Source organism: Coffea eugenioides, chromosome 4 (genome assembly GCF_003713205.1).
Source record: "Coffea eugenioides isolate CCC68of chromosome 4, Ceug_1.0, whole genome shotgun sequence".
Lineage (NCBI taxonomy): Eukaryota > Viridiplantae > Streptophyta > Magnoliopsida > Gentianales > Rubiaceae > Coffea > Coffea eugenioides.
Window position 1 is genome coordinate 2,485,925 of NC_040038.1, and position 25,640 is coordinate 2,511,564.

The 25,640-nt window shown below is 37.1% G+C and overlaps 4 protein-coding genes across 4 annotated transcripts; 1 reads left to right on the plus strand and 3 right to left on the minus strand.

The window, feature by feature from the left end:
* Window positions 1-210: 210 nt before the first annotated feature.
* On the minus strand, window positions 211-1,185 carry LOC113768178. The gene has a single exon (XM_027312435.1). The coding sequence runs from the start codon at window positions 889-891 to the stop codon at window positions 355-357; it is 537 nt and encodes a 178-aa protein (XP_027168236.1). The 5' UTR covers window positions 892-1,185; the 3' UTR covers window positions 211-354.
* A 1,369-nt stretch (window positions 1,186-2,554) lies between these two features.
* Window positions 2,555-6,279, minus strand: LOC113768137 (ras-related protein Rab7). The gene is made up of 7 exons (XM_027312383.1): window positions 6,013-6,279; window positions 5,541-5,567; window positions 5,355-5,454; window positions 3,910-4,056; window positions 3,746-3,826; window positions 3,484-3,629; window positions 2,555-2,885 (listed from the first exon to the last, which is right to left on the minus strand). Exons 1-7 carry the CDS (start codon window positions 6,063-6,065, stop codon window positions 2,819-2,821), a joined length of 621 nt encoding a protein of 206 aa, XP_027168184.1. The 5' UTR covers window positions 6,066-6,279; the 3' UTR covers window positions 2,555-2,818.
* A 968-nt stretch (window positions 6,280-7,247) lies between these two features.
* Window positions 7,248-13,579, minus strand: LOC113768393 (proline-rich receptor-like protein kinase PERK15). The gene is made up of 8 exons (XM_027312733.1): window positions 12,976-13,579; window positions 11,123-11,647; window positions 10,506-10,592; window positions 10,343-10,413; window positions 9,521-9,597; window positions 9,183-9,330; window positions 8,175-8,336; window positions 7,248-7,652 (listed from the first exon to the last, which is right to left on the minus strand). Exons 1-8 carry the CDS (start codon window positions 13,295-13,297, stop codon window positions 7,380-7,382), a joined length of 1,665 nt encoding a protein of 554 aa, XP_027168534.1. The 5' UTR covers window positions 13,298-13,579; the 3' UTR covers window positions 7,248-7,379.
* A 1,536-nt stretch (window positions 13,580-15,115) lies between these two features.
* LOC113768462 lies at window positions 15,116-25,377 on the plus strand. Its single transcript, XM_027312825.1, has 15 exons — window positions 15,116-15,601; window positions 19,173-19,569; window positions 19,662-19,839; window positions 19,971-20,110; window positions 20,187-21,363; window positions 21,441-21,541; window positions 21,669-21,813; window positions 22,256-22,324; window positions 22,402-22,447; window positions 22,524-22,900; window positions 23,055-23,134; window positions 23,266-23,401; window positions 23,795-23,999; window positions 24,108-24,190; window positions 24,947-25,377. Exons 1-15 carry the CDS (start codon window positions 15,472-15,474, stop codon window positions 25,079-25,081), a joined length of 3,399 nt encoding a protein of 1,132 aa, XP_027168626.1. The 5' UTR covers window positions 15,116-15,471; the 3' UTR covers window positions 25,082-25,377.
* Window positions 25,378-25,640: the final 263 nt, after the last annotated feature.

Sequence of the window (25,640 nt, forward strand, 5' to 3'; positions counted from 1 at the left end):
AACGATTTGATGTATGTGAGGAAAAAAAAGTATCACGAAAATGTGATCACGAAAAACGATGTAATTTTCCGGCGAAAAATGACTGTCCAAACAAGGTCTAAAGTATTTCCCATCTTTTCTTTTCTATCCTTAACTCTCAAGTTAGCCATAAGTCTTACAAGATAAAATATTCACAACAAAACTCAAAACAACGGACCCATGGAAGCAATATATTACGTTGAACTTAATCCACATTCCTGCAATGGCAAACTCGAAAATGATAGTGGTACATAACTTGGCCTAATACAAGTAAATAAGAAAAAAGAGAAAATAACATGACATCTAACACGAAGTTTCGACCCAAACCAAGGCTGGTTACACATGACCTTCAGCTAAAATAGGTTTTTCCTCCTCGCTATCGTCATCTACGTTATCAGCCTCACCATCCCTCAATTTCTTTCCAATTTTACCCCTACTCTTCCCTCTAATTTCCAACCCCCGCAAACCATCAATACAAGCTCCTCCACCCTCGGGCAAAGCGGGCCCGCCAACTACCACCTCATCCACTTTCTCCTCCGCATCTTGCACAGAAACCTCATCACCGGCCACATCCGGCAAACCGCCGCCCTTCTCGGTCTGGCAGCCTCCGGGAACATCATCAACACCGCCTGAAATCCCAACGAGTTCGTCGGAAGAACCTTCAACTTTTGGCCACGGATCGTTCACGCAACGTCCCTCCGCTCCTTCGTCGTCGGATGAGGCAGAGACGATTGACCGGACGGCGGTGGCGGCTTTTAGAAAGGCTTCCTTGATGGATTCGGGTGGCAATGCACAGTCTTCGAGGCCGGCGTCTTCCAGCCTGGGTGGCATTATTTTACCTAAAAGCCCTCCTACTTCCTCTGTCGCTTCCATTTGTCGGCTGATTTTTTAGGAGCCCCGCCGCTCTCAATGGGAAAGATAAAGTACTCGTACTCGTTATGTCGGTAAACCTTTTTAGCTACGAAGATTGGGGCCTCACTGCAGTGTCCTATTTCCTACTTTGACCCCGGATATGATGGGCCGTTAAGTGGATAACCGTAGGGGTGAGTCGGTCAATTTACCGCAGAGGCTGCTAACATGGGGTCGGTTTGTTCGCCGCTGCATTGCGTTTTCTTGATTTTTCGGAAAATTTCCTTTCCTTGTCCGGCTCTGGCATGCGCAAGACGACTAACATTCACAAATTTGTAGAGACGAATAACTTGTAACCACACAAAAAAGGCTGAAACCACGGAAGATCAATCTCCAACATACAAATTGGAGGCAGCATAATGAGTGATCTAATAATCTGAAATCAGCAACGACCCCCCTCCCCAAAAAAAAAAAAAAGAATCCCACTCAGGATGTCGGGATGATTAACAATTTGTTAACCTTATAAGAGTAATTCTCTTTCAAAAACAAAAACAAAAAAAAAAATCGATTTGGAGCAGACCAATTGAAAGCAAATTAATTCTCAAATATCCTCTTAATTCTCTCAACAAACACATGAAAGAATGTTATGATTATGTTTTCAGTTGGTTGAGCAATTCCTTCTAAAATACCCTCCAATGTTCGGTTTATGGTCGAAGTTTGGGCTTCGAATCCTCTGACTCCGAAGTAGTCTCTGTCCTATCTGTCTCTTATTTGTACAGCTGCCACTTGTCTCTAACCTTTTGTTAACCCAAATTCAAATAAACGATAATAATCTGTTTATAAGTTTACTCAAAATCAATTAAAACAGATAACTAAAATTTTTTTTTATTTTCTTTTTAACAAAAAAGAGTCTTATTGATCATAAACATAGAAATCAACTAAAACTCTTTTTTATTTTTTTACCCCAAATCAACAAGACTCTTTTTTGTTAAAAAGAAAATTTAAAAAAAATTGAGTTATCTGTTTTAATTGATTTTGAGTAAACTTGTAAACCGATTATTATCAATTTATTTGAATTTGAGTTAACAAAAGGCTAGAAACACGTGGTAGCTGTACAAATAAGAGACAGAGGGGACAGAGACTACTTTGGAGACAAAGGATTCAAAGGCTGAAGTTTGTTGATCAATCCCTCCTTTTAATGCCTCTTTTTGTAGAATTTTCCATGCTTCATACAAATTTGGCTATTTATAGTACCAATCATCAATAGCAATTATACTAATTACCATCGCATTAATACTGTATAAGCCTTAGTTTCGTTTGCTTTAGATTTTCTGAAAATCTGTCTATGATGAGAATCTGCCCTTAGTTAATTATGACTATTAGTTTTTTTTATTAATAAAAAATTTAATAATCTTAACACAAAAGCAATCAAAAAATCACAAAAAAACTCATTATCCAAAATTAGAATCTATCATCAACGGAGAACAAGCCACATTTAACCCCTCCCTAACATAGATAACATCCAAAGGTGGTACCTTATCTTGGATGGTAAATACCAAATAGCAGCAAATATTAGAGATCAGAGGCGTCCCTAAGAAACGCTATGCTCCTCCATTGGAGCATGGAGCGGCGGTTACCAGAAACACTTAAATGGAGGCTATATATTCCCCAAGCACATTCACACAACTAAGCAGAAATTTGTAGTCCACAATCGGAAATGTTTCCAAAACAAATGCATCATATTGTTCACTGACTCGAAGCTGAATGCAGTATTGCAGTGTACGGAAAGTGTGGGCAAACATTAAACCCCATAAATTACACTTTTTGAATTTGATCAAGTACAAAGAGAGAAAGTCCAATATCATCTAATATCAATAGCTTCCATTTGATTGCAGAATATACGAGTTAGAAATATCAAATGAAAGAAAAAAGAGCCAACTCAGGACCCCATTCAACATTCACATCCTGTCGATCTTTGCTGCTGTCCCCCCGCTACATCAATGGTGTCTGGAAGATATCTGTAAGCATCCAAGAAAAAGACAATTTAGAGGATGCTAGTACTTTAGGAAACTTCGAACAACGCTTATTTCTTTGATTTCCTGCCAATCCATGATTAGATATTTATATAACCTTTCTTTTCTTTGCCAAACAAAATCTGAAGGCAGCTCATCTATACATGGTAGACGTAAGTTATTACATTCCTAAATTCTGACGTTACCCATATACAGTTTGTGGACAAGATTGTTTTCAACAAAGTCTTACCTGTAATAACTTTAAGTTTCATATCAACAAGCATGCCAAACATGCAAGTGCCGAAAGAGGAGAAAAAAGAATCAGCAGGAGAGTATGATTTGGATGATTTAGATAGATAGGAATAAAAAACACCTACGGTTATCAGGAAAAAAGCTGAACTAGTGTTGACAAAGGCTAGTTGAGGAAGAAGAAGTACAATTATATATGGTTTTTGTACCAACTATTAGGGAACCACAGAACTCATATATCACGTGGGGACTAGCATCATTGCATCAAGGACCAACAAGAATAGGCTGGCAAACCAATTTCCATACAAACCACACACATGACAGGAGATATTTAGAGTCCATGAATTATACTCACAATTCTTCTTCAGGTTCATTTTTAAGAGCATTCTTGGCTATACACTGAAAAGCTGCTTCCACATTATATCCTTCTTTTGCAGATGTCTCAAAGTAGGGTATGTTTCCCTTAGAAGCACACCATGCCTTTGCTTTCTTTTCGGAAACCTGTCATGAAGAAATTAATATCAGCTCATAATAGTAAATGAACACGAGACAAGCATCCATAACAGTGTGGCAGAGAAAAAATAAAATAACATTACAGGAAGAAGAAACTGACATACCACTCGACTATTGCCCCCATCAATATCTACCTTGTTTCCCAACACAATAAATGGAAAGTTTTCAGGGTCAGATGGACTGGCCTGAAAATGAATCAAACAGAAAGTTTATTATTAGATCCTATTCTGTTCGTAGGCAACTTCAGCAATTGAAGACTGGTATAGACCTGCAGTAAAAATTCTTCCCGCCAGTTGTTAAGATTTTCAAATGATTTCATGACATTAACATCGTACACAAGAACACAACAGTCTGCTCCACGGTAGAAAGCCACCCCAAGGCTCTGGAACCTCTCTTGTCCAGCTGTATCCCATATCTGTAAAGGCAGACATACACTAGACTGAAACTTCTATTTGACATCATCCAACATCCTCACTATTTACCTTGAAATAATAAAACTAAGCAGGCTGTTTTGGCACCAATCTATTAAGAGATCTACTGAATTATTCCAAAATCAGTAGAATTACATTACACAGTACTTGATAGAATAGCACATACATGTTATTTTCAAACCACAAACTTCTTTTTGGAAGATTGTTAATAACTTCAGCTTCCAATTCTTTACAGAACTACAAATATGCATCACGAACAAACTAAAACGCCGTGCTGCCAACTAATATTGCACAATCTTGATACAAAAGGCTTCTGCTTTATTAGGTCTAAAGAACAATTTCACCACCTTTTATACCACGTCCAAGTAGATTATTTCTCTCATCTTTCTGGTGGATTCCAGCAATTTCACCACTTCAATAGGTCCATGGCCTAAAATAACTTCAGTCTAGGATGCACTGTTAGTTTGTTTTACACGTCAAAGGTAATCATTCCCAAGTGAAAAGTGTCAAATTTGGTAGAAGAAGGCTATCATGGATGCATCTCTTAAATTAATCCACGAAGCACTTTCTACCTACACTAGAATAAGGGTAAAAAAGATGCATCGTTGTCCAGATCTTGGGGTCGTCAGTGAAACTAATTAACATCAGGAATTAGTCCTTTCCCTAGAAAGCTATACCCTCCCATATTGACATAATTATTAACTATTTATTGTGTTTAGGTCATGGCACTGTGATATGTATTCAATTATAACCTTTCTGCTTCTGCATAAGCATAATGGTTTTTCTTTTGTAAACCACACAGCATCTGGGGCAATCGAAAGTTATTCTTCACTCCTTAAACGTTTTTCCCAGTAAAAACTGCCAATTAGATTAAGAGAAAAAAGGACCTTGTGGAACTATATAATCTGACTTCCTCTTTTGCTGCTCCTTAAAGTCCAGCACCATACACATTTTGCAAACTCCAGGATTCATGCTTACATTCAGATGTTAAAGTCTCGGAGTATCCTAGCTGGAACTCTGTTCTGCTAATGGATCTAATGAGTCGCATAAATGCTAAGAAATCAAAAGAACTATTATCCCGTTGTAGATGCTGATTCAATTTTCAGAAGGAAAAGGACGCGCAAATAAAAACAATACAATTTGATGCATTAGCTCTTATAGTGCTGAAACAGGTGTCCAAATATAACATCATATGGCCAACTTTTATTGTTAATTGCAAAAAAATAAAAATAAAAAAAAATAACAGGAGAACGGAAGTACTGAAGTCTATATAGTCTCAGACCTGCAATGTGTACAATCTATCTTCAAACTGGACTTCTTTTGTCAAGAAGTCAGCTCCAATTGTAGCTTTGTATTGGTTGCTAAACTTACGATTCACATACCTAACAAAAAATTAACGTGTAGTTATTTCTAGCGAAGCAAAACAAACAAATGAAACTAAAAGCATAAAGGTTGTCAAAGGGGATACTGGTTCATCAGAGACGTCTTGCCAACCCTGCCAAGTACACGCAAATCCAAGTCAGTCATGCTTCCATAACCTTTAAACAGATTACTCCACATCAAAAAATTCCTGCTCTCCATTTACCAAAAAGTTGGAAAATTCGTTTTTGTTTTGCATGCAAAAAATCCCACAAAAGAAAAAAAACAATCAAACTTCTGTCTCAGCAACACTCAGATTCTCTATTTCTCCCCCACCTTCGACCTTAAAAATCGTCAGGTTTCATTAACTCTCCTGAATGCCAATTATTTTATATTTTTTTCCTTGGTAGATTTAGATGCCATAAAACCGTAAATGAAATCAACTTCGGAAACCCAAATCACAATTAGGCAGCAATATTCTCCCCTAAACATAAGCCATCATAGAATCACACCAGGATTATGCAAATTTAAAAAAAAAAAAAAAAAAAAGAGAAAGAAAGAAAAAAGAAAAGATGGCATACCCGCTATCGCCCAGGATGATGACCTTGAGAAGCATCCGCCTTCTAGAAGCCATAATTTCCAAATAATCTCCTATCTAACAGAAAAATTAGATTGAAGAATTGGATTTTGCGGATTAAGAGTCTTGCGCTCGGACAGGATATTGGGGTAGGAAGACAGAGAAAGTGGAGGACAGTGGACAGAATTTCTGGGATCCAACGATGTAAAGTGAAATTCTTTTTGAGCAGTTCAAAATCCAAAGGAAAGGTAGCCCACAAATGATGTTAAAAAAAAAAAGAAAAAAAAATGAGTAGTTAAATTCTGATTGATTGGTTGATTAATTGGTAGCGGACAACAGCCGGTCAGCGGTCCACAATTTCTCCAGCTTGTACCATCCATCCTAGCATGTGAATTGTGATTGTGATATGTGCATCGGAGCGACGTCGTTCCAACAACACAGCGAGGAAACTGCAGTTGTGCAATCAAGGAGAATCCTTTTCGTATATTCCAATTTCCAAAGGCCACCTCAGCGTTGCATTGCTTTATTTATTCATTTATTATTATTAGTATATTATTTTTTTGGACCCCGGGCTCCTGACCCTCCCGTGACACTGGGCTAACTCCTGGGGCGTTTAAGACTCTTCCAGATTCGCACCACCTGACCAAGGGCTTTGTAATATAATTATTTTTATTATATAATTTATAGTTATGGATTATAGTATGAGGACACGGCAATTTTATTTTAAGCACAAAATGTCTAAAAACTCTTCATGCTTTGTCTACCATTTAGGGGTGAAAACACCTAAAAATTAGCAAGGGTTGAGAAGATCAACGGCTAATAAATGAATAAATAAAGCATATGTAATTTTTCTATTTTCGTTATTTTTTTCATGCGGCCGAATGTTAATTATGGTACTTGCCATGTAAGCCTTGCACTGCGCCAACAATTTACTTTTCGTGCGCACACATATTTTGAAAGATTTTTTTGCTTTGCAGCTATATAACAGCCAGAGTCCGTTTGCTCTCCTTCCTGAGGAGATATTATTGGCATGCCGTCCATTTTGCTGACATATTTTCACGCCTTTGTGGCCCTTCCAGTCTTCTTTTCCTCGTAAGCCATCATTGCAGTGACCTATTCACAATCCACAACGATAATGGGCTCCCTCCCTTCTGTCGATGTTCATTTTGTATAAGCGTGAAGGAGACAACTTGGTACACTAGAAAACTCTTCCATGTTAGGTACCGTAGGGAATGGGAGTAATGGGTCTTGGATCTTTTGCTAGCCATTAAGATAAATATCAAATGTACAAGAGAAAATCTAGTGAAACATCTGCAAATCTCCAAAGCTATTTCAACTAAAACTTATATATCTGCAGTTTACCTTCATTTTTCAGCTTATTTTCGCATCTCCTGGGATACTTTGTATACCTTCACTGCTCGAAGCAGACGGTTGAAGACCAAAGTCGCTAGTTGGCCCACTGCACTCGCTCAAATTTTGTTCTTCAAATTCTAATGCCATCTTCCTAAATTTCTTCAGTTCCTCTTTGTATTGAGCAGTGTCGAAATCTGAGCTTCCATAAGAATCATATATTGTGCTGTGTCCAGGTTTAATACCTTCATTCAGTTCCTCCAGGGATATGTTTCCTTCTAAAGCTCTAACTATCTGCATGAGAGATTGCCACTTTCATTTCCTCCACAGTGAACATAAATCTTAACCCAAAAATATATATATATATTGTATAAATCCCAGAACAGAATGATGCCTGCTAAAGTTGTTTTCGAACACTCAATAAAGACAACCCAGCGTATAAAGAAGTAGCTAAAAGTCAGTTAAAGAAGTACAAGAATAGAATAAAGGTCATTCAGACAAGCAAAGACAGAAAATGAGTTTGCCCGGTTCTCAGTCTGAGATAGGATTTCTAATGCAACAAGGAATACATTCCCAAGATGAGAGTCAGAATAGAAAATGCAAAGCGACATTCTACAGAACCTAAAACTTTCCAATCTAACTTGTATCATATAACTGCATCATAAGCTAACAACATGAAGGCAGACAGAACCTGGGACTTTTCCCCACATATACTGACAATTAGCACGGAGTTATTTAGCATGCGCAAAAGTGCACACCTAATTAAGTGTAACATGCATTTAAAGTTATGGCGTGCTTATAGACTAAGCAGGATACCTGACTCATTTGCGGCCTGCGCCGAGCCAAATGACGCACACAAGCAGCAGCGCATGCAACCATTCGAGCCATCTCAGTGGAGTCATAATCCTTCTGTAACCTTGGGTCAGCTAGTGTGTCAAAGTTGCCGTCATCCAAAGCTTGCGTGAGCAAAGGCCTTGCCTGAAATTGATTTTGAAGCTATGTAAATGCAGAAAGATTTGACAAGGAAGATATTAACCATGTCCAAAGTCACTATGTCCAACATTCAGAGACAAATTCTCCATGTTCTATTCTAGGTATGCTGGTTGGCTGGGCGGTCAAACAAGCAGATGCTGATTGATGCACAAATTAACTACTGTATTGAGCAACCTCATTCACTTCACTGATTTCTACTTGTGAGTTATGGCGCTGTGGAAGAAAGGACAAGGATATCCCCCATAAGTCAACTTTGTGAATTTACCCAGATTATATTCTTGAATTTGACCCTATTTAAAAGTAGTTGCTTCGCATAATTAACATGATAGATTGGATTGTTTTCTGCAAGAGCAAAAGGATGAGCATGATAAAGTTGACTCTGGCAGTCCATTGTTACTGTCATTATTTTCTCATGAATCTCTTTTCATTGACAAATTGACACCATAGAATAACTAAATTGTACAAAGAATTCAGAACGATCTTTAATTTTATTTTTTAGAACATAGTCAATTTTGCGTCCTTTCAACCACACAATTTGACTATAAATGACATCTCAACCTCAAGTTTTTGCACAATAAAATCTAGAAAGAAATTCCCCCAAAAGAAGATGAATTAAGAAAACCGCATCCACACTGATTTCTTTCCATTTGGGACAAGAAGATGCACAAGTACACAGGCGAAGAGAGAACGAGGTTGAAAAAATATGCTAATAAAAAAATAAATCACAGAGAGACATGCTGTCTTACTTCCCTCAACATAGGTAAGAGGATACAGTTACTTTCTCAATGTTCAAATGTTTGAGATTTGTTTAAATTTAAGGTACCATCTTACCCAATCAACAATATTGTCATCAAGGTAGTGTTGAGCTTTATCAATTGGCCGGCGTCCAGTGATCAACTCTAGAATCATGACTCCAAATGAGAAGATATCTGATTTCTCCGTTAGTTTCCCCGTAAGTGCATACTCTGGCGCCAAGTAACTGCAAGTGGTGATACATAGATGCCCTCATGCAAGAATAAGGATTAATTGAGTGCCAGAAAGACAATACCAGAAAACACCAGAGCAAAAAAGACATCGAGAATACAGAGCTCTGAACATTATGCTCAATAGAACTGCAAGTTATACACGCGATGAAAAAGCAACTTTGGTGAACAAAACATAAAACATACCCAAAAGTTCCCATCACGCGGGTGGACACATGAGTATCTGTATCCAAATAGAACCTAGCAAGGCCAAAGTCTGCAACCTAAATAAAGATTTAAGATAAACATCTTATTGATCACAGTGGAACAGTAGATAAACATAAGAAGCACTTGATAAGCATAGTGGATCAACCAGTCAAACAAGCAGATGCTGATTGATGTACAAATTAACCACTGTATTGAGCAACCTCATTCACTTCACTGATTTCTACTTGTGAGTTATGGCAAGGGGAATAGATGGATAGAAGTCTATAACCAAGAACGAATCTGGAATTAAGAGTTTCCTAAGCTACTATATGACAAGCAAAGTTATTGTATTGTACTGAAGTAAAACAGTAGCATCAAGTCTACTTTTACAGAATCTGGATGTTGAAATTCAAAGAGGAAAACCAATTATAATTCAAACAAGAAATTTATCAAGATCAACCCCAATTCCCTTCTTCATTGAAACACACCTAGACTAGGGTATTACAAGATAATGTACAGCTAGCAACTGCTATTTCTTCAAGAGACCAAATTTGAATGTTCTCAACCTTAAGAGGAAAACAGATACATGCAATCTACATATCTGAAGAATATGTAAACTAAAAAGTACACAGTGCATGAGATATCTTCATGTAGAACTGAGGACCACAAAAACGAGAAGTGAAAAAATCTGTTTGATACTGCAGCTATGTTTTACTTTGTAATTCAAAATGCTTCACAAGCTTATTTATCTGCATTGATATTTACCAAAAAGAATTACATTAACATACTCAGAATAGAATATGCAAACATCTAGAATTCCACCTTTGCCTCAAAATCATCATCAAGAAGAATATTAGCAGCCTTGATATCCCGATGTATGATTTTAGGGTGACCTGCAAGTTCAAATGAAAACTAGCATCACTGAATACCATTTCTGAGGGGAAAAAATTGTTGAAAGAGGTTAAGATATGCCAAAGAAACTCACAATCCTCATGCAAGTATGCCAATCCTTTTGCAGAGCCCAAAGCAATTTTCATCCGATTTGCCCAATTTATAGGAAGATGATCTTTCCCTGAATTGTTAATCTTCTCTATGAGAAATAGATGGGGGGAAGAAGGGGGGAAGAAAGAGGGGGGGAGGGGAGGAAAATGAAGACTTTCTTGAAACATCAAGCAATGTTACTGTGGTAATATCTGCCAAAATCTTTCAACAACAAATAGTGAAATTCTGGTCTCTCATCCTATTTAATCAGATTTCTATATTATATTACAGAATTCATTCTAATGGTATCCAAGAAATCTTTCAGAAGAAGCATGGTATAAAAAAGGAGCCGGGAGACCAATTTTTAAAAAAGGTACTGCCCTAATGTCAACCAGCATTTTTTGTTGTGCTCTTGTCCTAATATACATTAATTTATTAGTGGATTAGTTTACAGAACAAGTGAACCAAACTTTGCGCACATGCTATGAAGAAAAATATTTTTGTGCTCTGAGCATGAAAGGTAAAGATCCTTGCGTGCATTGTTGCCTGCAGCCTGCAGTTCTAGCTTTTAGCAGCTACTTACGCACATAGACAAGCAGTGTTAGCTACTTCAAAACTAACCATGTAAATGGAACTCCAAGGTTTTGTTTGGAACAAATTCATATACTAGCAATCTCTGATCGCCTGAAATACAGTACCCAACCAGTGAAACAAGATGTTTGTGATCAACATGACTTATAGTCTCAACTTCTGCCCGAAATTCACGTTCCCCTTGTCCACTTCCAACTTTCAGTTTCTTGATAGCAACATGTTTCCCATTATGAAGAACTCCCTTATATACATATCCAAAACCACCTTCACCAAGAAGATTGGTGATGGAGAAACTGTCTGTAGCAAGAGCTAATTCTCCGTAGCTAAATGTCATTTTGATAATACCTATACGACTATCAGGGGATAATCGTTGGGGTTGCTTCTCAGAATTCAAGCTGCTGGCCACAGAGGGTGGAGGTGGTGGAGTAGAACCATCTGAAAAATTTGATAGAATGCCATGCGGTGGAGTAGGAGATAGCATCCCAACTATATTGCTTGCTGGCGGAGGAGGAGTATTTTGTTGCCACTGAGGCAGTGGACGAATAAAAGAATCACCTAAGAAAGCAATGGTCATATTAAAATGCAATCTTCTCGTACCCTAAACTAAAAGGAACACAAAATTGCACTGTCATCTTTCCTGAATTTTGTAAAAGAATGCTTGTGCTTATCTCAAAAGGAGAAAGGGTACTCCAATCATATGTAGAGCAATGTAACATTATAAATTAGCACCATGCCAGAAGGAAACATCTCTTAAGTGGCTGTGATAAAGCTCCGGATCATACAGAATAGCACATTTTCAGTTCAAGTTAGTTCAGATACCAAGAAAACTGAAATCTACATATTGAGTGACATCTTCTAACTACGGAGAATTGCAGAATGCGCGCCAACAACTAGACCTGAGACCTGAACAAGAACAAGAAAGTTGAGGTCCAAAAACAGTGTTGAAGTAGCAGACTGAGTTCTGTTTACCACTGTGCATAATTTCAAGTATTGAAAATATCATGTAGAAGCTTTGTACATGCACAGTTTCTAGAAATGATTGAGGTGCAACTTCAAGAATATTAACCTCCTGATTGATAAATGAATCCATTGTTTGAGTTTAAAATACTTTCTTAACCACAGCTTGACGTGGATATAAGACACATAGTACGATACATGTTCGTGAATGCTAATATTCATGGACCGAGGGTAATATGGACACCAGGAAAGCTAATTCACTTGACTCAAATGATGGTAATTAACCAAACCTAATGGTTACTAAAAATCTTTTACCTCTCAAACAAAGCGACCTCCATTGCAACTTTTTCCACAAAATAAGAAGTTATCGAGAATTTAAAATTGTCCAAACCAGACCTTCGGATAACATAAAAATCAACAAAATTGGGAAGGGTGGGAGGCAAGTAATAGCAAAAGTTAACAAATTTACAGCAGTATTTTAGCACCACTACATGATTACAATGCGCTCTACTCACGAATCGTAATGCAATTTAGAATTAAGAACACCCTAAAAGCCAAATGACTAAAATTACTATTCGCCTGAATCTAAAAATAGCCACTTGAGGATTTTCTATTTAGCGCCAGCATAGAATTCTACACGCAGTTTTCATGTGGATATGCATTTAAAAGTCCAAATCACAAAAAATAAATAATTTATATTAAACCAAGCACCAGAATTTAAAAAAATAAAATCAAAATGTATTCTACTGAAGCATTAAATGAAAAAAGTGTACGTAGGACCAACAGACAAATAATAGCTATAATAAATTCAACAAAGAAAAGCCAAACCCACCCCCCACCCCCCCAATAAACCCAATGAAATATAAAATATGGAGGCTTTTTTAACCAAAAAGTAGTATACTGAGAAAACGATTCAAAGATCACACCTTTGGGGTCTGGTGGATGACGCCTCTTCCTCCGCTTATACCAGATGAGGAAAATGCCCACGAAAACAAGCACAATCGCTCCTCCTATCCCAATCCCCACTCCCAGCGCTACTAGTGTAGTACGATTACTACCCTGTCCCGGTGGCGCAGGAGGGTTCAGCGCTGCATTCCCATTCCCCGGAGATGAAGGAGAGTTCAGAGCTGACGACGGCCCGGTAGCATTGGTTGTGCCGCCAACCGGAGGCGAGGGAGTAGTCGTGTCATTTCCTGGCGGAAACGATGACGCCGGGGGCGCAGCACCACCCGCAGGCAGAGAAGACATCTTCGCTGACTTTACAGACTACTGTAATTGTTACTACTATTACTGTAAAGGAGAGGTGTTCAACACAGCGGCAATGTGAAGAAGGTGTGAGGAAACCAGTGAAATGGGAAGTGATTAAACGACACCGTTTGAGTGCCAGAAAGAAGGCAAGAGAATCCGAAAATGACGATGTCTAAATTCTCTCTTTGGAAACATCGTTGTCTACAAATCCCGTTCTTCTGTCTGCTGTAATAAATTTACTGCTTCCGTTTTTCGCGTCGGACGCTTGTAAAATGTAAGGATCCTCGTCCTCGCCCTCCGACGAGGAAGTACATAATTCGCACGTGCAATTTCGTAGTAGCACGTGATGGGTCGCTCCTGTAAATATGCGTTAAACCATCTTTTTCCTTTTTGGTTTTTGCCTCTCAGAAAATCAAACTAAATCGGTAAATCCCATGCATGTGTTGCGAAAGAGTGTGTTTGGGTAGTAGATTATTTTAGATAGTTTTTTTAAAAAATATTGTAATATTTTTTTGATATAATGTATGTAAAATAAAAATATTTAAAAAATATGTTGATAATGCAAATAAATAAATTTATGAAAATAATCTACTAGCCAAACAAAAGTTTGGATAGGAACTATTTGCTCAAAATTTATTTTCTTTGCATCACAAATGTATTTTAACATATCTTTTTATCTTTTCAATCACTTTTTTTTATTTCATATATATCATATTGTAAAAAGTACTACAGTAAATATTCGAAATAATCTACTATCCAAATATATGTACTTATTTTGGAATATATACTATGCAGTTCTAAGCAACTGCAGCTAACTTGTGTTGCGTTTGATAAAATTAAAGTTTAAAAGTTGAAATTTGAAATTTGAAATATGAATCCGTTAAGTTACATTATTTAATCGTTAAGTACCAAATCTGATATATTTGAGTATATATCGCATTAAATGATAAGTATCACTTATTTTTGGAACAAATTTTGTTTGAAAAATTAAGTATCACTTAATTGATTCTTTTTTTGACGAAAGTTAGATATATAAATCTAATCCCAGAAGAAACCTCAAAAGCCACTCACTTAATTGATTCAAATATTCTTTTTTTTATTATCAGACACATCTAAATATGTTAAAATATAAACCCATTTGATTCATGTACTGAACCATGTTATCAAATAGGGCCTTACTTAAAAAAACAATAATGAGAATAATGAGAGGCTTTTACTCTTCCTTCAAGTTTTGTTGATGAATTTCCCAAGGGCCAAAAATATGGCACTAAACTGTAAAAAAAAACTGGAAAAATGCACCATCCATCCATCCATCCATCCATCCGGGGGTGATGTTGCTTTGCATCCAGTGCGTCATGTGAATCTAAGAATAATATGTGATACCATTTTATTACTGGATAAAGAGATTCATTTCACATTTTTCAATTCTAACAAAAGCACACAATTTTTGAGACATAATAAACAAAGATTAAATGCAACTATCAAGCATAATGATTCAAGCGAGTAAAGCCCATTTTTGTCCTTTGCGAGATCTGGTTCGCCGCCAACCTTCTATATTGTATTGGAAATAAATAAAAGAAAAACAAAAAAAAGAGAGGTGAAAATTGAAAAATAGACACAACTTTGATCCAAAAAACAAAAAAAGGAAAAAAGGAAGAAACGGCATATGTTTATTTATTAATTTTAGAAATCAAAGAAGAGGCATTGAACTTTCTAATTTCCTGCTAAAAAAAAAATTTTCTAATTTCCTTAACCAAAATTTACAGGCTCCTCTCGATCTGTCTCTTTCACTTTCTTACTCGTCAGCAAAGGCTAATCAAACAATTAATTCTCCAACGAGGAGAAAATACCACCTCCGTCCACCTACCAGCTACTTCTCTTCACTTCAGCATTTCACCCAAACGCACTAGTTTGGGGAGAAGAAAACCTAATGGTCTGCGAATATTGAATTAGTCAATTTAAATTTTTTTTTTTTAGCTTGGTGATCTGTTTTCGGGAGAATTTTTGAGTGATCGCGCGGAAAGAGAATGTACGGATTTTTGAAGACTTGATTGACTTTCAAATGGAGGAGGATTGGTATGGATTTGGTTGAATTAATTGATTTTGATTTCAAAAAATAAAATTTGGAGGTGCGAAGTGGGTGATTGATCAGGAGGGGGGGATAGGTGTCTGAAATGAGCAGCGACAGGCAGGCGGCCCCAGCGGCGGCAGCGACGGTGACGGTTCGAGACCTGGTGGAGGAAGGAAAGAAGAGGATTGTTTTTTTAGTCGTTTGCGTTGTTGGACTGTCCTATCTCATGTCTCGTGAGTTTATTTCAATTTATTCTTCTTAAATTTAATAAATTGGTGGACCGATTTTTTCTTTTCGCGAATTCCGTTTTCATTGCTTCTCATTGGGTCTTGGATGAGGATTCAGAGTTTGTACGTGAATGATTTTACTGAACTATATGCAGTTCTACGTTTACTTGATGTATGCTTCAAATGTCATTCGAATTTAGGATAAACAATTTGGTTTCAGGTTTTTAGGGCTTTATGTTGCTGTTTCTGGGTACATACCTCCAACTGCTAGCTGTGTTTCCTCCTTTTCACCTGTTGGTTCTCATAGATACCAATTGACGGAATTTGGATGCAGCTTCACATGCTTAAATTCATAAGTCTGGTTTTAGCCGTTTTATCAGAAATTGAAAATTTTGAGTGCCGGCAACCAAAAATTGGAATTGCGTGAAATACTTTATAGTGCTTTATTAGCGTTACATACTAAAGAAGCTAAAATAGCACAAATGAGAGGAAGATTAAGCGTTTCAAGAGATCACCATGCCAAGGGAAGTGAAAACTCTTTCCCCCAAATTCCATCCAAAACAGAAGAAAATGAAATGTTTGATGTAATGAATAAAGAAGAACTGTTATGTGTTCAAATCACAGTGACGCACTATTTCTTTTTCGTTTCTCAATGTTTGAGTCGTCAAAAGTCCTTTGCTGATACAAATCTTTTTGACAGATGCATATGCTGCTCTTGGGTTCCCAAAAGGTCCTTAATTACAAGTCAAATAGAAAAATATCTATAAGAATTTGTATCTGAGGTGGAATCAGGAGTTTGCATAATGGCAAAATAAAGTAATTTTTGATGATGACAGTGACAACTAGTGTGCCGTAGTCTTGCTGACATGTTCTTTTATTTCTAGATCGCCTCGTAGTAACTGGTCTTAGAAAATCTAAATACGCACTAAAGAAAATTGTGATCTTTTGTCATTGTGTGGAGACACAAATAGCCTCCCTGGACCCTTAATATTGAAAATGTTCAGGCCGAGACTCAACCTTGTTGATTTCTGCCCTCCTATGTTGATGAAAGCACTGAGACTCTTACCACGTGTGGCAAGTTTTGCATGCAGGAATTACAATTTAGAGGTGTTTTGGTGGGTTTGGATTGAAAATTCAGACTGGCTTCCCCTATCCTATAAGATTTATAGAGTTGCCAATATCTCTGATTTTAACTGTTTTATTAGGCAAATTTAAGATTGCTGTACGAATTTGTCCCTGTTTACCCTTTTCAATTATATACAAAGAAGATAGGATTTATCTTTTAACTGCAGCCATTCTGTATTATCTATGACACCGGGAACAGTGGCTTCCAATTTTAGCTGCTTTTAATTGGAGATGTTGCAAACCAAAGATGACAAGCACAATTATTGAGAAATGAAGATAAAATCTTTTATGTGCTCCAGTTCTTCATAAAAATTGACGAAGAAATAAGCTTTCCACATTTTCTGTCGTGCTTTAAACTGCTTAATGGGGACAGCATCTTTATACATTGATTTATTGGGCAAATAACTTGTAGCATTGAGTTTTAGTTTTCTGCTTGTCATTTTACTGATTTTATTGTATCATTGCTTTATTTATCATGGCTTTCTAGACAGCAGGCAGTAAGACCTCCTGAATATTTGTTCCTCCAGAATTGTCTATCTTTGTTTCTCGACATTGTGCTGAGAATTTGCTATGCAATTTAAGGAGTTTAAATTGTACATATTTATTATGGTTGGTATCCGTTTATACTTTAAAGTAATGCTTGTTTAGACTATAGAAACTTTTACTGGCATGGATAGTTATTGATTATTATTCGGATTACAGCAGTTGATGGGTTCAAGTAGGTGTTAGTTGTTCAAGTTCAGCCGATTTAATATCAAGCTATGAAAACTTCCTTGAGATATGTTTGACATGAGAACTTGTTCTGCTCTAATGGAGATCTTTTATCATTTGTTTGCATTTTATTATTGAATAATACATTGTGCATGTCACTTATGTCTATTTAGGTTGCAAATGTTCTTGCTGCTTTTATTTCCATTGGATAGGTCCCACTTACATTGTATGCCATCAACCAAATTTTGAGGGTTTAAGTAAAGTTTTTTGCATGCCTTGTTTGATCTTACATTGAAAAGATTTAGAATACTGGCTTACCCTTTTTTGACTTCTTCTGGAAACCATATTGATGCAAAATAAAAAGGTATTTTGCATAGGAATGCCATGCTTATTATCCCTCGAGTGTCAGCTTAAGTAAAGTTGTTAAGTAGAGTAGTCTAAGCCATATACCAAAAGAATATGGCTCAGCTAACAGCCTAAAGGATCTTTTTTTTTTTAAATAATGTTTACACTTTTTGCAAATTACTAGATGAAGAAAGAAGCATTTCTGAAACAAAATGGAGCTAAGAGTAAGCAAAGATGTAAATTTGGACTTCTATTGACTATGATATATAGTTTACCAATCTATGTCAATGTTTTGGTATAGGCAATCAAGGTTCATCATCTTCGCTTGTTCGAAAAGAGTAGAATTTCCATGTAGCAAAACCCCAATACCTGTGTAATACTGAAAAATTCCCACTGACACCATTAAAGCTTTCCCAACATAAATTTGTTACTGACATTCAGATTAAGTCGCCACATTAAAGTCCTTTTCCTTTCTGGATTCCATCTCGTGCATGTAAACAAGTCCTACCTCAAAATTTTTTTTATGTGAGCTATTGGGTTCTAAATTTGGTAAGACTTGTTAAATCATGCGGTAGATCTATATGGTAATGCTGCACATGTTTTGCATTGGAGTATGCTGCGATGCTTATGAAGAAGTGAATACCTGTAAATATATCTTTACTAAGATATTATAAATATAAATGTGCCCTGGGTCTCATATTTTTGAGATATCAACAGATTATTTTCCACAATTATGGGTAGAACCAGTAGGTGAGTTCTAGTGCATGAGATGCCAAGAACTAGAGTCTTTGGAAGAGGCTTGATGTCGACAAACTACCCTTCCAAGAAGAATGTAAGGTTCTTGTATCAAACCTAACCCTTTTGGATGGAAGATCCTTTATGATGTTACTGTTACCACATAAGAATGTATATGTGCCAATACCAGAACAGAGATGTTAGATACTTGAAGAAGGTGTTTGCGTGGAGACATCGTCAGATTTGATCACAAATTTAAAGCCATGAATGGGCCTCATTGATATAAATTTTAGTTTTGTTTGAAGTTGTTAATCAACACTTATTGAACTTTGACAATCATGCCCTTTGCTGCTGATTAATTTGGATGATGATGATTTAATGGAATATCATCTTAGAGCTTGAGAATAATCTGTTGGAAATAAATTCTGGCCAGCACTGAAATGATTTGGATTTGAAATTTTTTTTATGCTTATTGTGTTGAATATTTCTATGAATAGTTAAGGAACGTGACCTCTCTAGATTTGTTTAAAAGGTAGCTTAAATGTGTATAGCATGCATGTCTTAAACATTGTGTTTTTATTGTTTACTTGCTGTGACAAGCATCTCACTATCTTCTCTTTGTCTTTTTTCTCCCTTCCGTATTTCCTGTCTATTAATGCAGTGACAAGCTCTTCAGTTTTAGTCAACTTGCCTGCTGCTGCTGTTATGATCATCATCTTCCGTTATTGGTCTTTGGATTTTGAGATGCGGAGAAAAGCTGCAATTTACAAAAGCAAGCCATCCTCTGTTTATGTATCTTCCGAGAAAAAACCTTCCGAAGGCCCTATCATTGTTGTTGAGAAGTCCGACTGGAGACGAAAAGTGAATTCTCCTATAGTTGAGGAAGCAATAGATCAGTTCACCAGACACATAGTCTCTGAGTGGGTTACAGATCTGTGGTACTCTCGCATAACTCCAGATAAACAAGGTCCAGAAGAGCTTGTCCAGATCATGAACGGGGTGCTGGGTGAAATTTCATGTCGCATGAGAAACATCAACCTTATAGATCTTTTGACAAGGTTTTAGTTCCAGAGATAATTTTGATTTCCTTCTGTTGAACTTGAAAAGTTAAAGTGCACTTTATGCAAATTATCTGATTGGGATACTGCAGGGATGTTATCAATCTCTTGTGCTCCCATTTGGAGCTCTTTCGTGCAACTAAGGCAAAGATCGAGAAGCAACACTCCAGATCCTTAACTATAGAAGAACGAGACAGAGAACTTAAATTTGTGCTCAATGCAGAGAACAAATTGCACCCGTCTTTATTTTCTGCTGAAGCTGAGCACGAGGTTTCTTTTTGTTTCCGGAAGTTCCCCATTTTCCAACCTTTCAGTAAAGCATTCATGGTGATGACATGTTTTACTGCTGGACAGACATTTCCTGGTATCTTTACATAGTTTTTCATTTTGGGTTCTTGCAGGTTCTGCAGCATCTCATGAATGGCCTCATGTCCTTCACATTCAAGCCTCAAGATCTGCAGTGTTCTTTGTTTATCTATGTAGTTAGGGAGCTTCTTGCTTGTGCAGTAATGAGGCCAGTGCTAAATTTAGTTAGCCCAAGGTTTTCATCCTTCTAGTGTCTTCTTGTGATTTTCCATTTCTACATCTCTTCTTTACTTCTTCGTACTTGGTGATAGGTTCATCAATGAGAGGATTGAATCCCTAGTCATTTCCATAAGTAAGACTCAGAAAGTCATGGGTGCAGCAGAAGTAGGCTCACAGCCCAAACCAAATGGATCCACAAAAATATCATCCGATCACTTTTCTCGCTTTCTAGATCGCTCAGACAAAGGTGTGGAACTCGTACAGTTAAAGAAGGATTGCCCCACGGCTAGTGGGGAGAAGCATGAAACAGATATCACGAATGTAAATGTTATCTCAAAAGATCCATTGCTTTCCATGGATGCACGTTCTACTCGTTCTTGGAGTGCTTTGCCTTCGGAAGATCACACAGGTGAGGGAAAAGGTATCCAGCGACATCGATCTGGTGGAGAATGGGGAGAAATGCTTGACGCACTTTCCCGCAGAAAAACTGAAGCCCTAGCTCCGGAACATTTTGACAACATGTGGGCAAAAGGAAGAAACTATAGACGGAAGGAAGTCTCAGATCAGTCAGCTGATAAGATTTCACAAGGTTCACTGGACCAGTCAAAGGAATTTTCTAGAAAGAAAAAGGACTTAGACTGCAAGGTTTCTGGATCCAATAAGCTGACTATTGCCAATGAAAACTGTTTTCAAAGTGAGTGCCATAACCAAAACTCCTCATATAGAGATGAAGATGAGCATGAGATCATACAATCAGATGAGGTAGAATCATCAGTTAGCACTAGTTCTTATACTACTGGAGATGAAGAAATCAGTGCTGTCACAGGTCTTGATTCTCCTAGTGTCAGAGTGTGGGATGCTAAAAATAAAAGAAATGTCACTAATATTCATCATCCGCTTGAAGTTTTTGATGGCCGTAAGCCAAGAAGGGCACGGAAAAAGAACCACCATTCTCAAAGGTTAACTAAAGCAATGTCGGTTAGAAAAAGGTCTAGATCAATCAGTCAGAAAGCTCATGTTTGGCAAGAAGTTGAAAGGACAAGCTTCTTATCGGGAGATGGGCAGGATATACTGAATTCTTCTATTGGTAATATTAAACATGATGACTCAAGTGATGATTCAGGGGCAGAAATGGTTAATAGAATTTCTAGCGGATCAACTGCTTCGTCATTTCTGTCCTCAACTTCTTTACCTGAAAGTTATAATCTGACAGCCAATCCCTCAAAGAATTCTATAATAGCTGATTCTTTTTTAACCCTAAGATGTGAGGTAACTTGTTGCTTTCCTCTTTTCTAGTAGCTTCAGTGTTCTTGACCTCTGTCTCATATTGAGATTTCTGGTGTCAGGTATTGGGTGCCAACATTGTGAAGAGTGGTTCCAAAACTTTTGCCGTATACTCCATATCTGTTACTGATGTGAATGGTCATAGTTGGTCTATCAAAAGAAGGTGCTCAGAATCACCCCCAGCCGAGATTTATCTATTGATCAATATCATGTTTGTGGTGGTGAAGCACGCACTGTGCTGTGTTTAAAGATTCCTGTGTTATGCAATTGAAATTTTCTTCCACTAACAGGTTTCGACATTTTGAGGAGCTACATCGGCGTCTTAAGGAGTTTCCTGAGTATAATCTTCATTTGCCACCCAAGCATTTTTTATCTGCTGGTCTTGATGTTTCAGTCATTCAAGAGCGGTGCAAATTGCTTCATAAGTACTTGAAGGTCATGTATATGCCAGAGCTGCCTATCCCTCTGTCTAGTTTACACCTGTGTTTCTTTTCTGTCCTTTAAGGGCCTGGATTCTTCAACGAAAGAACTTTCCATTATGGTTTTAAGTTTGTTCTGTGGATCTGGGTGGGGCTTGGAGTTTGAGGGGCTGTATTGATGTGAGCCTCATATGATCTGTCACTGACAGCAATGTTGCTGGAAGTTAGAGGAAACTAATTGTTCTTGCGTGTGATGCCATCCCTGTTTGTCGTTTGTGCATTTTTTATTCTTGTTTCTTTGGGGAAACCTAATTGTTTTGCCATGTGATGCCTTCCCTGTTTGTCTGTTGTGCATTTTTTTTTTCTTGTTTCTTTGTTAAAGGGGTTAATGGTGTTGAATACATTGATGTTTACTTGTATCTTATCTTTATTGACGCTTTTGTATTCCTTCGGCTCAGAACCTCATGCAGCTTCCAACAGTTTCCAGCTCTATAGAAGTTTGGGACTTCCTTAGTGTTGACTCTCAGGTATGACTTATATAATTTTCAAGTTGCTGTCTTGAAATTGTTGTGACATTTTTGTCCTTGGTTGATGCATATTGCAGACATATATTTTCTCAAGCCCGTTGTCAATTATCGAGACATTATCAGGTTTATTATTCTCCATAGCAGCACTCTTAAATTTACTTTACATACTGGATTAAATATGTATTGACTTTGGATTCAGTTAACTTCGTTGTTACGGCACATGAAAGGAATAAAAACTACCAGAGCAATGTTGGAATTGTCAGAGATCCTGTATCTTCCAAGAAAGAACATCTTGATGCTGTGAAAAAGGAAACTGCATTTGGAATTAAGCATGAAGGGATGCCAGAAAGATCACAAATGAATGCAAAAAGTCTAGCCCTTTCTCCACCCAAAAAACCTCTTAATGTGGTCAGGAAAACCTTAGAAGATTCAAGTAGCGACTCTGATAGTACCACGCACAGGAGTCTAATTTCACACAAGAACTTGGGCAAGATGTCAAACTCAGGACAAGCGGGTTTGCATGCTTCATCTGAGTTGCATACAGATGCTGCCAGTGATCCAACCCTCCCTAGTGAGGTATTTGTAGAGTTTTTGGTGTCCCTGATATACAACCTTTTATGTAGTCAAACCTGGGGAATGGATAGAGTCCAGATATTTCTGTAGACGGTCTTAAAGTGCCTTGAAATACAATATTTATTTATACTGGTTATCCTGTCTTTTATATATGCAGTGGGTGCCACCAAATTTGAGTTTGCCCATATTGAACTTGGTTGATGTCATTTTTCAGCTACAAGATGGCGGATGGATCAGGTACTTTGATGGATAGTAACAATTTGATGCTGTTAATATGCATGTAATCTTTGATTTCTTTTATTTAAGATCAAAGCTAATTTTCTTTAGTTGTATGTTGCTTAATTGTGCTAAAATTGAATGGATCACAGGAGAAAGGCTTTCTGGGTGGCCAAACGGGTATTACAGTTGGGAATGGGTGATGCCTTTGATGATTGGCTGATAGAGAAAATCCAACTTCTGCGTAGGGGATCAGTAGTTGCATCAGGAATTAGACGCCTTGAGCAGGCAAATCCAACTCCCTTTGATTTCTAGGATCTCTTAAATGATGTTAAAGTATTGGTGCACTACTTGTTAGAATTAGCAGTTTCAGTGCCATCACTATTTCCCTATCCTTTATTCATTATTCCATTGATTATCATTTGCAATACGGGAGCTATTTCATTAGTTACCTAGTCCTCCATTAAATGGATGAATGATGTGATTGGAAAGTTGTCATTTAAGAATCTTTACCTTCTTTTATGATTTGGTCTTGTTGGAATCTTTTGATCAAATTCTTTTGACTGCCAAAAACTAAAACATACCAGATGGAGAAATCTATGGTTGTTCTGAAAGCTGTCAAATTTTTACTCTTGCAAGCTTTAAGGAGATGTGAACTGGGTTGATGTTACATATTTGCAGATTCTTTGGCCTGATGGTATATTCCTAACCAAGCATCCAAGGCGTCAAAAACCTCCTCTTTCTGCAAGTCCGTCCCAGAGCCCTTCTCATGGGAGGCCTCCAACTCCTCTATCTTCACCTAAGATGGAGAATGTTGAGATGATGGATGATACACAGCAAAAGGAAGCTGAACGACGAGCCAAATTTGTTTATGATCTAATGATTGGTATGGTTTAAGTTTTCAGCCTATCTGATCCAGGTCAAAATTCTCATTTTGTGGAACTGCTATGGTTGATCTTTGAAATACAATGTATTATTAAACTTTCTCTTGCAGATAAAGCACCAGCCGCTGTTGTGGGTCTTGTTGGTCATAAGGAATATGAACAATGTGCAAAGGATCTATATTACTTCATTCAGGTGTTCTTTATTTTGCCAAAAATAGTCTTTTTTTCTGTCTGTCTAAATTGTTATTACTCGTTTTCTTGTAGTTTTGTGATGATTATTTTATTGTCTGTTCCTTCTGAAATTTGTGTTCTCCCTGGTTTCACTAAATAAGTAGTTTAATCAAAAACTTTATCTCCATGTTTGCACGTTCATTGAAAAATTTCTATGTAATTGCTTGTTAGACTATTTTATTTCCATAGATTAGACAAATGCTTGCATCTTAAATTATGAACTACTTAACTTACTCCATTGTTTTTTTTTTTTTTTCCGTTAAAGAGGTTGAGAACTTGACATATTAATTTGCTTGTCTGTTACTCTGTCTTTGTCTGTCTGTCTGTCTCTTTCTCTCTCTCTTTATATGACACCCGTGTATATAAAAAAGTAGTTACAGACATGGTTCATTGGTTGCTGGAGTTGGTTCTAATTTTCACTTTTCTCAAGTAAACAACGCCTATTTGATTTCTTATTTTGCATTTATCTGCAACTATTTAGTTATAGTTCCTGGTCATGGTAGATGGATTTGACCATAAATTCATCGTAGTAAAATGAGTGTGAAAGTATTTATTTTATCTTCTTTTTGAATGAGTGCAAAAGTTATCCCCGGAAGGAAATTTTTTTTCTTCACCTCATCTTCTAGTATGACTTAAATGCAAGGCCTTCTGGTCTACATTTTTTTTATGGTCTTTAACAGTATGTAACTTATTTCACTTTGTATTTTTGGTTAAACAGTCATCTGTTGCTATGAAGCAGCTAGCTTTTGATCTTCTACAGCTGCTTCTCCTGTCAGCATTCCCGGAGTTAGATTATGTATTCAGACAATTGCATGAAGAGAAGGAAAAGTTTGGGGAGCTTAAATTAGATTAGGCTATAGGTATTTTCACAGATAGTTGTAGCTTTTTGGATGATCATTTGTCAACAACTCTGTTTTTCTCCCATTCTTTTCGTGTCTCCTGCAAAGAGCTTGTTAGGAGTATGGTCGCAGAAATTCTGCAATTTGGCATCACGCTCATTAGGTGAGATGCGAGTGCAGATTGTAACTTTTTGCATATTTTTGATAGGGATGCTGAGGAAATTGTATAAATGTTGAGACTTGTTTCAGATTTAGCTTCAATAGATTAATTACAGACAAAAGCAGTATATTGGATGGTCTACGTAGTAAATATTTGAGTTGCAACTAGATGACGTGACATATGGACTACATAGAAGAAGAAGGTAGAATATTTCTTCCAACTTGTAGCCTGTTTTTGGATCTAACATTAGCTTTTGATTTTGAAAATTTTGTACACTAGTATTTGCATATCAAATGAAAGTGCAATGACTGGCATCTCTCCATAGCTTGGCTGCCTTGAGTCATTTTTCTTTGTCAACCGTGCAAGACTGCCGAACCTTTCTTTCACATCCAATGGAATCATGAGATGGAGAA